This window comes from Salmo salar, chromosome 17 (genome assembly GCF_965601325.2).
Source record: "Salmo salar chromosome 17, fSalSal1, whole genome shotgun sequence".
In the NCBI taxonomy this organism is placed as follows: domain Eukaryota; kingdom Metazoa; phylum Chordata; class Actinopteri; order Salmoniformes; family Salmonidae; genus Salmo; species Salmo salar.
This window is the reverse complement of record NC_138307.1, coordinates 61,611,106-61,628,020: the sequence shown is the minus strand read 5'-3', so window position 1 is coordinate 61,628,020 and position 16,915 is coordinate 61,611,106. Positions and strand designations below refer to the sequence as shown.

Sequence of the window (16,915 nt, the reverse complement as noted above, 5' to 3'; positions counted from 1 at the left end):
GCTGTGCTCACAATCTGAGATGTTCTTTCTTTACCAATCCTATGAATGTTTACATTTGTTATAAATTAAGTTTGGAGATATTGTATAAATTAGGATTATAAGAAATATTTATGTCATTTTCTAGAACCAACTCGTTGCAACTGAACTCATAAATCCTGCATGGTGGCATCATACAGTGGCAAGAATTGGACTACAGACACAAAACTACAGAACAGGCAGGGCAGGGACGCGTGAACGCGCATGTAGCCATCTCCTTTCACCGCGCCCCTGTAATCTTGGGCCGGTGGACCCCGGAGAGTGTAGGGGCGGGGCTCGGGTTAGGGGTTGATGGGGCTGGAGGAGGCGGAGTCACGGCAGTCCTGCCAGGGCCGCCATTTTTGCAAAGGGAAAAGAGACAGGGTAGAGGGGATCTAATTTCTAACAGTCGGCGTAGGTAGGACACAATTTTAACGGTTAGGAACTGACTGTCATTATTGGGTTCCAATAACTACCAGCGAAAATTAATTACAGTAGGGGGAGTCTCAAGAAGACTGCTATCAGTGTAAATATTTTTAAACCTTATGGAGCCGCAGTGTGGAGTGAAGTAGCTATTGTTTTGGTTGTGTAGAGAGCGAGGCTCTAGCGACGGGGGTCTCACCCAGGTCGCTGTTTCTTTATTCAGGGTATCTACAGTGAGTGGACTTTAACTGTAAGTAAAACGCTTTAAAACTACCTCATACGTTGTCTTAGTTTCAAGAGCTCATTAAGTTAGTCTAGCTAGCCAGCTTACAGACTTGGTTTCTCATGGCTAGCTACTGTAGCTAGTAACGTTAGCTACGTGGATGCTGATGGCGCTATAGTTTGTTAGTTGATAATAACTAACTTTCTGGTAGCAAATCAGTTGGTTTTTAATATAAGTGAGCCACTTATTTAGAATGTTAGTCCTGAATTAGAGTTGTTTTGGTGTAACGTTAGCTGGTATTAGCTGGCTAACAACTGTTAGCGTTTGCTAGTTAGACAGTGCAGTGTGCAGTGTTTAGCTAGCTAACGTTAGCGCGTTTGAATTTTAGATTTAACCTGCTGCTTCTGAAACGTTAGCATGTTTACTTAGTTAATGCAGTTGAATAACCACATTGGATTGTTAATGAAGAGAAAGGGACTCAATACTTAATCAAACATTAACTATTTTGGCTAGTTAGCTATGTCAGTATGCTTTTGCAGTCGAACGTAACGTTAACTAGCTAACTAGGTGGCATGAAGAACTACCCCGCTCTCTTTTTCAACCAGTCCCCAAAGGATGGTCAGTTTGCCAATGTACTCCCATGCAATAGGCGAGTGGTAAAAATGTACTTACAGAACAAGTAAATCATGAATTGTATTGCAGTATTTGTTCGACTGGCTTGGTTTAACACATCCGTACTCGTTATCTAGCTACATTTTCATGTGGTTGGAAGTGCGCTTCTTGTTGATCCAAGGAAGGTTTATTTCCGTTTATGAATAACTAGCCAGCTAGTCCACAAAATGTGGTGTTGCGCAGAGGGCATTGACAGGCTTTTGTTTACATATACAGCTAGATAACTAAAGACTACGTATAATTATTTCTGGAAATTGTAGTTGAATTATATTTATTTTCAAAGTTCAATCGCATGTCCATAATTGTGTAAATGCTTTTTTTTAGATATAAAACTAGAGGCCTCCTCAGTCACGAGATGAACAAACTGCTATTGGACCGGTAAATTCCCACCCTTCTATTTTGTTGCTAGCTGACAAATGCATTATATCCCTTAATTTAGATTCAGAGGGTATGTGGTTTAACTGCTGCAAACGTGGGGGGAGGGGACCATACCTCAGTGGAGGGGGCATACTCAAATCGGGGAATCTTGCCTCCACTGACAATGTAGCCTCTGACTTTAAGTTGTGCGATTGGTTACAATAGATTGAGACAATGTTATTTCAAAGGGAAATCATTAAATGCGAGAATGTATATTCAGCAAGCGTGTTAACTTTGCGCATTGTTCACACCATGACGTGCAAAGTTGCCTTTCTAACTAGCTTAGGTAGCTAATCTTTCCATGTTAAAGCCCTCGTTGGCCAGCGTAACGACGTTTACCGCAGTTCGAACGCTAATATTAGCTAGCTAAGTACGACAACTGATGTAGCAGTCTGGTAGTAGTACAAGCTTCAAATATTGATACAATAACTCACTTATGTATTTTTTCAAGAGAGGCCCAATGTAATTTGTTAGCCGCTAGCTACGTAGCTTGAGACAATGGTTCCTTTGCCGAGAAGCGCTAGCCAACGTTTTGTATCTTTGAAAGCCATTGCAGCTAGCTAGCATGGCTAGTTAGCTAATCAGTTGGCTAAATTATCGACGAGATTCTACATTTTTCAAATAATAACTACACAGAAACGGCATCGACAGATTGATACTTAAGTAAGAATGTCTGAAAGACGATTGATTGCTTTCTTGGGGATTTTCTTCTCGTGGCGAGGGTCCGTCCCCCAGTTACACGGTTTTCTCGCTGTCCTTAGAAAAGCGCTATGAAAATGGCGGCTTGGCTTGATGTTGTGGTAATTTAATAGCTGTGTTCAGCCCTCCACACCCCTATCGGCTGAGCTGACTGCAGCGCCGACACACTCACGGGCAAGCTAGTGCACAATGGGATACATTAATAAGGACCGCTTTCTGTCGTACATTTAAAATAATGACAATGTCCGCGTTTGATGCAAACATACACTTGTCAGGTCATAATCGTTAGAGATTCGCTGGCCAACTGTCAAGTTAGCTAATAGTTCCCCCCCTCATGTCGTTCAATCACATTTCTTTGCTAATATTGTGTTTCGTGATGCATTGTATTTGAAGAGCAGGATGTATATACAGATTGTACTACAACGCAATATACATCAGATCAGATTTATTGTAGTTGCTGAATTTGGCTATGTTATTAGCAGGTTGTCATATTGAGGAGTTGCATAACAAGATACAAACGCAGCACTTTGTATAAAGAACAATATGAGGTTTATTGCCACCCCACTCTTCTTTGACCTCATGCTTTGTCCAACACTAAACATTCCCACCCTTTTCTGGCAAGTTGGACCAAGTTACCGCATTTAACAGTTAGTAGGCTACTAGTCTAACTCATGTGTTTGTAGAAAGCACTAGACGGGCATTTTTAATATCTCATAATTCACTATCATTACCTACCCATTCTCTTACTGTGGTAGAATAGTAGGTTCATGAAACATCAATGCTATTTTATGGGGTAAGCATGTATATGTAGTTAATAAGTAGTGATTATCTGAAGGTCAGCTCGACTGAGGAGGAAAGCATTATACTGATTGTGGATATGAACCATAGAACAAGCAGGTCACAAACATGATTTGTGTCATTATGGCTGGAACTATGTTCCTGTGTAATATTTACCAGTGTTCAGGGATAACTAGTACTAGAAACTTAGTCATTAAATTAGCTAGGAAGATTTCAGTGTGGTTTGGCCTAGCTCTTTGGAACATAGGCTAATTTGTCTCAATTATATTTTCCAATTCGGAAAATTTGTCTAATTCACATTAAATTCATGAATGGATAAACAGGCTGTTTCTGAAGTCCTACCTGGTGGCCTGAGGCGTTGAGTTTTGTTAAGGGGGAATGAAACAGCAGCTGTGACTTGGTTATTTCCCTTTGACATTGACAAAGACTTGCTGCCCTCCTCTTGCCCCCCCCCCCCAGCTCCTCACAGGCTCAGAACAGATGCCCGTCATCAAATAACCCAACAATGAAAATAAATGGCCAGTTTTTTGTTGTTTTGGTGACAGTGTTGAAAATTCATAACACCCAGCTGACCAGCGAGGAGCTCTATATCACTCCTTATTGAAATAACAAGGACCCCCAGTCCCCCAACAAGGCTTTTTAAACTTGCCTGGCTACACCTCACACATACACACATGACTCCACTTTGCCCAAACAATCTTCTCCTGACAGTGCATGTCTTTCCTTTCATGTGTTGTGACAATTTTCCATCAGCTCAGGCCCCATTCACAGTAGTATGGCTCCGTCCCCTGATGGTGGCTCTAGCTTTGGGATGGTGTGAGGCAGGCAGCTCTACACCGCTCCATTACCTCCTCCCTAATGGCCTGTGAGACAAACCGAAGAAGCTGGATACTTCTCTGTGGTGCAAACTTTGTCAGCCTCTGTCCAAATGCCAGTTTTAGACAGTCGCCCAATGTTTTATTATTTTTTTCTCCTCCTTTTTCCTCATGACCCCATGTTGCCATAGCCTTGTAAGAAGAGACTCCTCCTTACGTGAACAGAAAATTATCTGGATTTGTGGCCATCTTGGATGGAGGCTGCCGAGAGAGATTGCCATTAATCTATTCTGTTTTGGTTCTCCAGGACGGCACTAATTAGTCTTCTGTGTCCTTATGAGGCGAGGGTTATGTTAATTCCCCCTCTGCCAATTGAGGACAGGAGGACAAATCATTGGAGGCAGAGGTGTTTTCAGTTTTCCCCACAGTGAGGCTGTGCAGCTGCTCTCTTTCTCTAGAGGAGCCTAGTGAGAGGGCTGTGTAGGCTATCGTCGCTGCCACAGCTGACTGACACTCTGATACAGGCACTCATTTGCTTGTGACTCCTGATCTTTATTTTCACTGACACAGGTGCTTGTTTCACAAATGCCTGTCAACAGTGGGGGTAAAGTAAGGCCTCAGACTGCTGTACTCTGCTCCCTCTAGTCTTTCCACAGCTTCACTTTGCATAGTGGGATTCATCCTCCACCAAAGGAATGATGTCATGATACGTTTGTGATGTCACTCATGCAGTGTAGACCTAGATGCAGAGAGGCCCTGGGAGACTTGGGCCTCTGCCGGGAAGTAAAATAGACACCGGTTTGAACCGCTGCAGGCTGGAACCCTCTGACAAGTAATGAGGATGTATGGATGTAGCTGGCACAGTAAAAAAAAAAAACGACTGTTTCCCTCAATGTTGGCCTCTCTGAATACAGCAAAAATGTCTCCATTTTATGTGGACATGTTATAAATACTGGATGAGAGCGGGCCTGCTGTGTCTAATCAGAAGCTGATATATAATACACAATCCCCAGTCACCTACCTCTTCTTCCTCTTAAAGGGACCGTGGCCTCTGCTCTGTCCTGGTGCTAGACGCCATGTACTGGCTGGAGCGCTTCTTGCTTCGTGGCAGTCATGTTACTATAACCATGTCACGGTCTCGTAGCGTTCTAACAGTCTCCCTAACTGCACCATATTCAAATTGCATCACACACTGACTCACACTGCCTTCTCTGGTTCCCTCTCCTCGCTCCCCCTGGTGGGTACCCCCTCTCTGTACACTCTTAAACAGCTGTAAATACCTGATATGGTGTGTGTGTTTCGCTGGCTGTGTTGACAGAGAGAGGTGGCCTGCCTGCCTGCCACTCCCCCCTGGGGGACAGAGGAGTGCGTGGCAGGGAGCTTTCGTTGCTGTCTCGGGTGACACCTTTCCTTTCACCTCAACCCCAGGCGCACACACACATCCATGAAGGGCTCAATAAGAGAAGCTATGAAGGCTTTTCCAGCGGCCAATAGCCAGGACAGTGGGCCACAGAGGGAAGAAGTGAAGAAGTTCACTATACAGGATGGTTACTGCTAGTCTGCTGTATCGAAAGCAGCGCTGGGTAGGACAGAAGAAGGCCATAGCTCAATGGAGCTGGTGAGAATCTATTGACTTCCTCTCTGCCTGCCTCATCCTCCACTATAAAGAGTGCCACTTGGGTTTGTGTTGTTCCCTCTGTCCCTGGAGAACAACAGACTCCATCCTGAAACTGTATCATCTGTATAGATATAGCTGGCTGACAGCAGTACACTGCCAGCCTAGGGAGTTTTACCCTGAGGGGCTGCCTGGCTCTGTGGTTCTAAGCCTCCAGTGTCCTCCCTTTCTGTGTAGAGCTAGAGTCAGGCCTTTAGTAGCTCATGGGAGGCTGGCCTTGCTCTGAGGCCCAGCACAGTCGCATAGGTCACTCACGAGGAGGAGAGGGAGACAGGGTTCAGGTAACCTGTATTTTGCGGTGCTGGGCTGTAATGGATCCCTTGTTAAATGGGCCTTTCGCTAGTTAGACTACCTCCCAAATAGGTGCCCCTGGGCTGGGGCTGCTGCAACATCAATCCTGATACTTCCCTAGCCCTGCCCACTTCCTGTTGCTATTCTACATGCTAACGCTACTTACTTAATGCAAGGCACGCTGGGTACTGGGCAGACTCAGTGGAGGCGAGGGTGAGTGTCTCTGACCAGGGCTGGGCGATATGGCCAAAATATCTTATCACTTTATTTTTCACATTTTTGATGGTATTTAATGTTTTTTTAATAAATGTTGTAAATTAGCTTTATGAGTAGTGCGAGGCCCTAGGGTGATTTCAATGAGTCTTTCTCCATTCTGATTGTTTTATACGGTTTTCAACCTCATTCAAACATACTTTCTGGCATTTTTATAAATGTCTGCATTTCCTGCACTCATTTGAGATAATTGCAACACTGCCACGTAGCGCTGCACGATGTGAGCAAAAAAATCTAGGCCTACGATTAACACCAGGCACAGAAAAGCTACATTTGAGCCTAAAAGTCTCACTTTTATTTGGTTTGAGTAGTTGACCTTTCTTTCCTAATATAGACAAGACTGAGTCACTCAGGTTGACAGGCGAGCTCGACGCAAATCAATGATTTTGTTTGTCATCGGTCATCCTTATCAAATTTAAGAATGCCAAATGGAGCCGTGCTGTGTTAGAGAGAAGAGGAGGGTGTACGGAGGGAGAGTAGGCCAGAACAGGTCTGCCCCAGACCAGCTGTCAGAACCTGGATGTACTGCACTGAAAACCCTGGCTGGCTGGCTGGCTGTACCCTGCACTGAGATGGGAGATGCAAAAATCCCTGTTTTTGAAGATCCCTCATTTACCCTCTGTGTGTGTTTGTTTGACAGGGTACAAGCCCAAAGTGTGTAGGCTGATGTGTATAGAGTAGCCTCTAGGGCCCACTGTCTCTCACTCACTCTCTCTCTCTCACACACACACACACACACACACACACACACACACACACACACACACACACACACACACACACAGAGAGTGCTGGCCTGGGGCCATTGTCTGCTGGTTAGTGTGCTCTGCAGAGTGTGGATGTGGACAAAGCAACATCATTCTCTCTCCAATGCCTTTTAGTGGGTCTGGACACAGTGCAGTTTGCTGCTGCGCGATAGGTGGTCAATGGTAAACATTACAGTAGAACTTATCTTCTCGCCACTAGTGGCACCCAATCTCTAACACACGCATACACACAATGTAGGCCTACATCTCTAATGTCCTGTATTATTGATGTATGGCTTCACCTTCAGAGGTAAAGCACAGAGGGAGCCCTGGCAGCTTGGGCACAGTGATTAATGAAGGACAGCTGCTGCAGAGAGTAGCCCTGTTTGGGCACTGTGAAAGGAAGGGTTGTGACATTCTGATGGTGCCTTTTTCCAGTGTATAGGAGTGTCTTTATTTTGGTGTGTGTGTGTGTGTGCGCTCATGGCTGGCTGCTGCGATGACTCAGCCTATGAGGATGGTGTGAAGTCACTTCAGCTTTCTGTTGGGCGTCCGTTAGAAGCCCGTCTTTATGTCCGTCGTTCTCTTCTCCCGGCTCAAAATCAAACACTGAGACTTGGCCCAAAGAGCCTCAATGAAAACAAGCTCTGACGTACGGCAGCTCCAACTAGCCTAGCACGAGGTTGTGTGTGTGTGTGTGTGTGTGTGTGTTCCCTGCTGAATGCAGTTCAGTGACTGGTCTGTCTGAAAAGGAAAGTTATTCCCCCACACAATGACGTGACTGTGGCGTTAGTGAGGAGGGGAGATTGGGAAAGGGAGGGGGGCAAATGAGAAGAGGGGGGAGAGTGGGCTCAGCTCTACTCTCTGCTCTACTCTCCCACATAGTCTCAGAAGGCTGCTGTGCCTGTGCTAGAGGAACCCTAGTGCCTATACAGGAGTTTGGGCGCCTCCCCCACCCCTCTCCCAAACAGAGGGTAGATTGATCATTTGGAAGGCTCCCTGCAGCGCTGTGAGATCTGTGATGAGAGAACATCAGACAGAACGAAAGGGGGAGTTGGGGACAAAAGTGCCACAGCTTTCCTCCTCGCTTGACTAACTGGTGTTCTGCCGTCATCATTTTTTGCTTTGTCTTTCTCTCCCCCTTTCCCTCCTGTACTCTCTCTCCCCTTTCCCCTTCTTCACCATGCTCTGTCTTTCTCTTCCAGACTCTTTGTAATTAGGAGCCCTGTCTGCGGCACTCCCCTTCCATGCTCTGAGGTTTATTTAGGAAGAGGAGAGAGACATCCGGTTGGGGTGGATGGGGCACAGCGAGGGAGGGCAGAAGGAGCGAGGTGGAGAAAGAGCGAGGGAGTGTTTGTCTTTTTCCTCTGCTTTTTTTGGCATGTTGGTCCCGTGTGACAGACAGCTCCGCTAGAGGAAGTGGGAGGAGCGTCGGAGGCAGTCACAGCGCTCAGATTTAGTAAGGAATGCTGTACTGTACTCGTTAGCCTTTTTTCCAACCCCCCTTTTGTGTGTCTTGAATGTGTCTGGCCCTGGTGCTGTGTGTGTGTGTGTGTGTGTGGGGCGCGCGCGCGCCCCTGGGTGCCTCCCAGCAAAGGAATGTGTGCAAGGGTCTAGAAGGGGGGGGGGGGGGGGGAGTGGTTTATCTTTCTGTGCGGGGGTGTGTGTGTGTGTGTGTGTGTGTGTGTGTGTGTGTGTGTGTGTGTGTGTGTGTGCATTCCTGAGCAGTGACAGCAGGATTCCCTTAGACAGGCAGAGAAGATCAAAGCAAAACGCTTGGAAACAGACGGTCTGTTTCTGAAGGAGGGGATTTTTACTACACCAAAACATAGTGAGCCTTTGAGATAACACAAAAAGGTTTTATGTCATTTCAGTGTTCTGGCTAAGTGCCCTGTTACGGGGAAATGTTCCACCAACAATTGGTTTCTATTGTTAATTGAGGCACACAAAGCTGTGCTGTGATATGGACCCTGCTGTTTAAAGGGACTGTAAAAAAATGTTTCAGCGGTCTAGTAAACCTGAAATGTCCAGATTTTTATAGCAGTGTGTCAGAGATGAGCCCTCTCTGCTGGATGCCTGGGCTGGTACACACACAGAGGTGTGAACTCCAGCCTATTTTGTCTAGGCATGTGTCCCTCCCACTAATCCCACTTATCAACAATGCTGCGCTCTCAGTATCAGGGCCATATGCCCCTGTCTGGACACATGCATTGCATTACGTAGGCTATAAGCTATAATAGCCTGTACATTACCACCCACTGTTTGTTTGTGTATAGGCTAATTGGGACAGGTATATTTAATCTATGTACATAGCATTGTTATTGCCTGTTAGCGGGAGTGGCTACCTCTCGGTCAACCTACCATTTAGTCCCTCATCCTACTTCTCTCTTCATCCGAGAGGCTGCAGTCTGTCTGACACCTAATGGACTTCATTATTGACTTAGTCTTTCTATGCATCTCCTGTCCACCTGCAATGCCGAACAAACAGTGTGAGAGGGGAGAGAGACAATATGCCTATTTAACACTGGCTTTCACATGCAGACACAGCCAGGGGCTTGTGACAGCTCTAATTACAGCGTTAAAGGATTGTGTGTGTGTGTGTGTGTGTGTTTTTTTTTAGAGAGTGTGTGTGTGTGTGGGTGCTGTTCTGCTCAATAGAACAATCCTGCTCGGTGAAAAGATGGCCTCTCTGTGTTGCGTTTTTCTTTCTCCTCCTCCATTAATGGCCGCCAGACAGAGCTCTGTGTTCTCTCACACCCCCTTGTGGTGGAACACTGCCACCGCAGCATCCTGCATTCCTGGCAGTCTACGTAGAGGTAGCATTTGACCAGTTTACTGACATCAGGCATCGCCTTACTATAGCTTCTCTTCCCCCTTGCATCCATTAATGTCTCAGGTAGCCAGTGAGGTGGGCGAGGGTTCTCTTTGAGAGCTTTACTAGGGAAATTCCTATCGTGCTGTTTATTTTCTGTGTTAGTAGCAGTTAGCTAGTACCTACATCTCACACAGCTGAATTTATGAATCATGGTGATTCCTGGAAATACCCCAGTTTTCAGTGTGTCTGATCTAGTTTCACATAGGTGACTGTCCCCTTTTCACCATGCTAACTCCTTTGTTGTCTCTCTCTCTGTGTGTGTTGGCAGGCCTTGTGGATGCACTTAGATGTCTGCAATGAGTGCTGTGGCTGGCATGCCTCAGTGTTTTGGACTCCCATGCTCTGGACTCAGTAGGACAAGAATTGATCAGCAAAGAACGTCATGAGCATAGTGATCCCTGTAGGGGTGGACACAGCAGACACCTCATACCTGGAAATGGCTGCAGGCTCAGAGTGAGTATACCAACGTCTTCAGACCCAACCCAGCATCTCATGATTCATCTCACCCTTCTCTTACTCTCTCTATTCTCCTTTTCACTCATTCTCTGCCTCTCCTCCATTGTCTGCTGCTGTCATCCCCCCCTCCTATCTCTTTCTCACCCACTCTCTCTCTTTTATTTCATCCTTTCTCCCCCGCTTCCTCATTCGCTTTAATTGGCCCTGTTATCGGCCTGTGTCTGTCTTCCATATCTCCCCCTTACGGCCTAAAGCTCTCTCTCTCTCTCTCTCTCTCTCTCTCTCTCTCGCTCTCTCTCTCTCGCTCTCTCTCTCTCCGTCTCTCTCTCTCTCCGTCTCTCTCTCTCTGTCTCTCTGTCTCTGTCTCTCTCTCTCCGTCTCGCTCTCTCCGTCTCGCTCTCTCCGTCTCGCTCTCTCCGTCTCTCTCTCTCCGTCTCTCTCTCTCCGTCTCTCTCTCTCCGTCTCTCTCTCTCCGTCTCTCTCTCTCCGTCTCTCTCTCTCCGTCTCTCTGTCTCCGTCTCGCTCTCTCCGTCTCTCTCTCTCCGTCTCGCTCTCTCCGTCTCTCTCTCTCCGTCTCTCTCTCTCCGTCTCTCTGTCTCTCTCCGTCTCTCTCTCTCCGTCTCGCTCTCTCCGTCTCTCTCTCTCCGTCTCTCTCTCTCCGTCTCTCGCTCTCCGTCTCTCGCTCTCCGTCTCTCGCTCTCTCCGTCTCTCGCTCTCTCCGTCTCTCGCTCTCTCCGTCTCTCGCTCTCTCCGTCTCTCGCTCTCTCCGTCTCTCGCTCTCTCCGTCTCTCGCTCTCTCCGTCTCTCGCTCTCTCCGTCTCTCGCTCTCTCCGTCTCTCGCTCTCTCCGTCTCTCGCTCTCTCCGTCTCTCGCTCTCTCCGTCTCTCTCTCTCTCGCTCTCTCTCTCTCTCGCTCTCTCCGTCTCTCTGTCTCTCTCGCTCTCTCTCTCTCTCTCTCTCGCTCTCTCTCTCTCTCTCGCTCTCTCCGTCTCTCTGTCTCTCCGTCTCTCGCTCTCTCCGTCTCTCGCTCTCTCTCTCTCTCTCTGTCTCTCTCTGTGTTTGTGTGTGTGTGTCTCTCTCTCTCTGTCTGTGTGTGTGTGCTACATTCTCTGCTCTAGCCCTGCTGAGGAGCGCCATAGCCCTGCTGTCTGCTGTAAGGGACAGGCCTGGTCAATCACTGCCATTGATCACATACAGAGCACTACTCACCGTCTCACACCCATCACTTCCCATAGACATTCTCAATGCCCTAATCTGACCAGACCACCCAAGTTCCATTTATGACAAAACACACTTTGTAGAGAAGATATGAGGCAAAAGAGCTTGTCACTTAAATACAACATATGCTGTGCTTATGACTATCTATCATCACACACACTTACTGTTCACTTTCTATTTCTGAGTTGTTGATTCTGTGTAATACAATGTCAGTGTAGCCAATGTCATGATTTAGAATGACTCCTACCAACCTGACACCACCAGGTGGAGGGAGAATTTTACTCTGAAAATGACGCACCTGATCCTTGTCTGTACGCTGTGCGCCTTGTTAGGGAAGTGGAGCCTGTCGCCATGGCAACAACATTACCACCCTCACAGTATTCCCTATACTCTCCTCTGGGATACTGGCAAAGTATTATAGACAAATAAGAGAGACCTCCTCTGTGCTCCTGTGGTGGAAGAATAGAAAGGTCTGCTATTAGAGGGCTTGTCTCTTTAAATGGGGCCGTGTCACTCTCCCCCAGCCTTAAGAGCTGTTGCAGGCGGCCACAGCTGGTTGCCATAGAAACCTCCCCAATGTCTCCCTTCCGCACTGCGCAGGGGCCATTGCCATGGTCACCGGGCTGAATGACAGGTGGCCCTCTTGTGGTTAAGGCGTCTTAAATGGTTCCCGTCGCGCTCACCTCTTTCCCCCTCCTCCCCCCTTCCAGTCAGCTTTTTTTATGGTCACGTCTCAGCCCAGGGCCCTTCTGTTCGTAGGGACAGGGTTTAAGCTCTCTCTCTATCCTTCTCTCTACGCCCTGCGTCTGCCTGCCCCCTGCCTGATGCAGATTTTGTCAAAAGAAGTTAACAAGCTTGAATTGGGCCTCCACTGAGAGAGCAGAGTATGGCTGGCTGTCTGTAAAACACACACACACACAGGACTACCTACCTCCACTGTGAGGGAGAACAGAGTATAGCTGGCTGTAAAACACACACAGGACTACCTACCTCCACTGTGAGGGAGAACAGAGTATGGCTGGCTGTAAAACACACACAGGACTACCTACCTCCACTGTGAGGGAGAACAGAGTATAGCTGGCTGGCTGTAAAACACACACAGGACTACCTACCTCCACTGTGAGGGAGAACAGAGTATAGCTGGCTGGCTGTAAAACACACACAGGACTACCTACCTCCACTGTGAGGGAGAACAGAGTATAGCTGGCTGGCTGTAAAACACACACAGGACTACCTACCTCCACTGTGAGGGAGAACAGAGTATAGCTGGCTGGCTGTAAAACACACACAGGACTACCTACCTCCACTGTGAGGGAGAACAGAGTATAGCTGGCTGGCTGTAAAACACACACAGGACTACCTACCTCCACTGTGAGGGAGAACAGAGTATAGCTGGCTGTAAAACACACACAGGACTACCTACCTCCACTGTGAGGGAGAACAGAGTATAGCTGGCTGTAAAACACACACAGGACTACCTACCTCCACTGTGAGGGAGAACAGAGTATAGCTGGCTGTAAAACACACACAGGACTACCTACCTCCACTGTGAGGGAGAACAGAGTATAGCTGGCTGTAAAACACACACAGGACTACCTACCTCCACTGTGAGGGAGAACAGAGTATAGCTGGCTGGCTGTAAAACACACACAGGACTACCTACCTCCACTGTGAGGGAGAACAGAGTATAGCTGGCTGTAAAACACACACAGGACTACCTACCTCCACTGTGTCCACAGACCAGGGTAGTTCTCATCTAGCCCTCTTCCTTCCACCCTGCTGATAAAACAAGTCACAGATCCTTGTTGTTCTTCGAGGCCCTCGTGTTCTCAACACAGGGCAGAGGTTGGCATTATTGTGCTAACTTGCTAACCCTAGGAACAGCAGTACTACTCCCAGAGGAGCAGTCACTGCCTCTCCACCTCCCTCTGAAGGGGGTGTGTGCGCGTGTGCGCACGCTGGCTGGCTGGCTGGCTGGCTGGCTGGCTGGCTGGCTGTTCAGAAAGTGTTCTGTGTGTGTGTGTGTGTGTGTGTGTGTGTGTGTGTGTGTGTGTGTGTGTGTGTGTGTGTGTGTGTGTGTGTGTGTGTGTGTGTGTGTGTGTGTGTGTGTGTGTGTGTGTGTGTGTGTGTGTGTGTGTGTGTGTGTGTGTGTGTGTGTGATCTCTTGCTCCATATTAAGCTCTCTTGAGCTGTGAGCTATGATTAGCACATGCCTAGCCTAGCTGTCTGTTTAATTGAAACCTCTGTTCCATCTCTGCTGTCTTTCTGCTGTCTCTGCTCTCTGAGTCTCCCAGTGTCTCGCATCACATAGCTTCCCCCTAGACGTTTGTGATTGACTATAGCGTCAGGTACTCTGTCTTCGTCCCTGACTTCCTATGAGACAGACATGATTGATGCAGTCAGTCTCAGTCCCTTTGGCCACTCACACTGAAACCAAACATGGCCCCTCACCATCCGTCAAACAAACTCACTCATCACAAGTCTGTTCTCTTCTCCTTTGTCTATCATCCCCCTCTCTCACCAGAGGGACTATCCCAGGAAAACCCAATAAACCCATCCTAATGACTCCTCATACGATCACTGATTTCATTTTAATACATGAATGTTCTCTCTCACCACTGAATGATGCATGCTGCATCCCTGCAAATCCCTGATTATGAAGTATACATTTTTACCCAAGTAAATGATTCACACAGTTTTCAGTAGCCTACTTTAAAGTTTATTTGGGTTTGGCTTGGGTTGGATTACTTCTCTGCTCTGGGGAGTGTGTGTGTGTGTGTGTGAGCGAGATGTACACACACCTTCCCCGGGGCCCGCCCCTAAACCTTTTTACAGGCACTTACGTTTTCAGTTTGACACAAAGCGCCTGCTTGAGCGCCAATACCATGTTTAAGGAAGTGCTGCACAGCGAGCATTGAGAGGTCACAGTGTGCAGCACGCGGGGAGACTAGGGGGGAAAGACTGACTCCACCAGGTACTGTACTGCTGCTTTACCCTTGGAGGGACGGGGTGTCTAGAGAGAAGGAGAGGGAGGGTTGGAGCATTGGAGAGGTGTGTGTGTGTGTACTTTAACATGCTGACACGTGGCACGTCCATTCGTTTGAGTAGCCTAGTTTTGCTACCCTACTGTGCTGCTACTAACTGTCTTGGCTTGTCATGTATTCCAGTTACTGGCTGGAAGTGTTTCTGCGGGGCAGTGTGTGTGGTGTTTGACATGTTTTCTCTTTATTATTTAGGGTTTGTGTGTCAGCTGTTCCCAGTACTTGATGTCCAAATATGCTACATAGCCTGTTTGAGCCATGTAGCCATATCATTCTACTACACCATCAGACCACATACACATTTTGTAATACGGTACCTTTGAAGCTGTCCAGTTTGTTTAGTGGGCTTTTCTCTTGTAATCTGCGTTGTTAGCCTAACTTCTTGGAAGGGCAGTTGGCCTCTTGTCAAGGTTTCATTTAGCTTCTGAGATGACTGTGGATGTGCAAAGCCAGCCTCGGATACACCTGGGGGCATCTCTATTCTCTCTCCTTCACTCTCCCTCTCTTTGACCTTGTAGCAGTTGTCTGGACTATCCTGTAGGAGAAGGGGAGGATTTGGTGGAGTTTCTTCCTCATGACTGTCTGTGTGTAGGAGTTGCAGTATTAGTTGTTGGAACATCAGCTAGCCTTCTGATTTGTCATGACATCAGCCTGGAGTCTCAACTGCCTGGGCTGTTACTGGTCTCTTTTCTTCTCTCCTGACAGTGCCACTCCTCCCATCACTCCTTCTCTCCTTCCCTCCTTCATCTCCTCTCTGTTGTCTGTTTGCCAATCCCACTTGTCTTCTTTTTGAAGCCCTCCTCCCTCCTTCAATGCCAGTGAGAAGTAGCCTAGTTAACCATACCCCCATTTCCTCGGTTTCATGTTCAAACAGCCAGACAGGCTTTCTCTGCACCACTGCAATGTCATAGAATAAAAGTGGATTTACCAGTTTGATAAATTATCTCACGGAAGTGAATGCCTGTTATTGTTTCTGTGTGTGTCAATGTTGTGGTTGTGTCCTCCAGAAATGGGGTTCAGGTTTAAATATTGTGGAGAGATTAGGCCCCCCATTTTAGTTATTGGCCCTGCTATCAGCTCTGTCCAGTTAGCTGAGATGATATGGGGGCAGGCAACTTCCACTCTGTCACAACCTCTGTCAGCACCCCTAAAGCCCTCCCAAATAAACACTCCTCATTAAGCCAGTGGAAGAGGAGAATCAATGAAGCACAACAATACACTCACTGCTTATGAGGAGGTTCTCTCTGCTCTCCTATTCTACCCTTTTTCTCGCTACCTGTCGTTTAACGCTACACTCATCTCCCTCCTGTTTCTCTCCCTCTCATGTCTAGCTTTCATTTTTCTCTCTGTCTTCTCTCGGTGTCTACTCTCTATGTCTTCTCTCTCTCACACACTCACACTCTCTCTCACCCACTGTTGTAAATGGAACCCCCCTTCATACTGTTTCTGTCCCACTTGTATGTTTATCTTTCATTTTACAACACACAGATCTCTGTTACGTTATGAATGGGATCCCCCTCCTAACTCTGTTTCTCTCTCTCTCTGTCCAGCAGACCAGAATCGGTAGAGGCCAGCCCTGTGGTGGTGGAGAAGTCCAGCTACCCGCACCAGATCTATAGCATTAGCTCTCACCACTCCCACAGTTACATTGGGCTGCCCTACGCCGTGAGTACACTCCACTTCAACGCTAAACTGCAGTACACACCACTACACTACCGTACACAATAATACAGGACACTGACACTACCGTACACTATATTACAGGACACTAATACAGGACACTGACACTACCGTACACTATAATACAGGACACTAATACAGGACACTGACACTACAGTACAGTATAATACACTACCATACACTATAATACAGGACACTGACACTACCGTACACTATAATACAGGACACTGACACTACCGTACACTATAATACAGGACACTGACGCTACCGTACACTATAATGCACTATAATACAATACACTACCGTACGCTATAATACAGTACAATGACACTACCGTACGCTATAATACAGTACACTGACTCTACCGTACACTATACTACAACACACTACCGTACGCTATAATACAGTACAATGACACTACCGTACGCTATAATACAGTACACTGACTCTACCGTACACTATACTACAACACACTACCGTACGCTATAATACAGTACAATGACACTACCGTACGCTATAATACAGTACACTGACTCTACCGTACACTATACTACAACACACTACCGTACGCTATAATACAGTACAATGACACTACCGTA

The 16,915-nt window shown here is 47.2% G+C and overlaps 1 protein-coding gene across 16 annotated transcripts in view; it reads left to right on the top strand.

Annotated features, from left to right (window-relative positions):
* Nucleotides 1-363: 363 nt before the first annotated feature.
* Nucleotides 364-16,915, top strand: part of LOC106576014 (inactive histone-lysine N-methyltransferase 2E) — a 36,612-nt gene continuing 20,060 nt past the window's right edge. For 5 of the 16 annotated variants that reach the window (XM_082964002.1, XM_082964009.1, XM_082964007.1 and 2 more), the window contains exons 1-3: nt 364-688; nt 10,191-10,375; nt 16,187-16,301. In XM_082964002.1, coding sequence (XP_082820128.1) covers nt 10,305-10,375; nt 16,187-16,301 — 186 coding nt within the window. In that variant the 5' untranslated portion in view covers nt 364-688; nt 10,191-10,304. Of the gene's footprint in view, nt 689-1,657; nt 1,712-8,252; nt 8,507-10,190; nt 10,376-14,473; nt 14,570-16,186; nt 16,302-16,915 lie in introns of those variants that run through there. The other 11 variants (XM_082964008.1, XM_082964005.1, XM_082964000.1 and 8 more) reach the window with 7 other exon arrangements.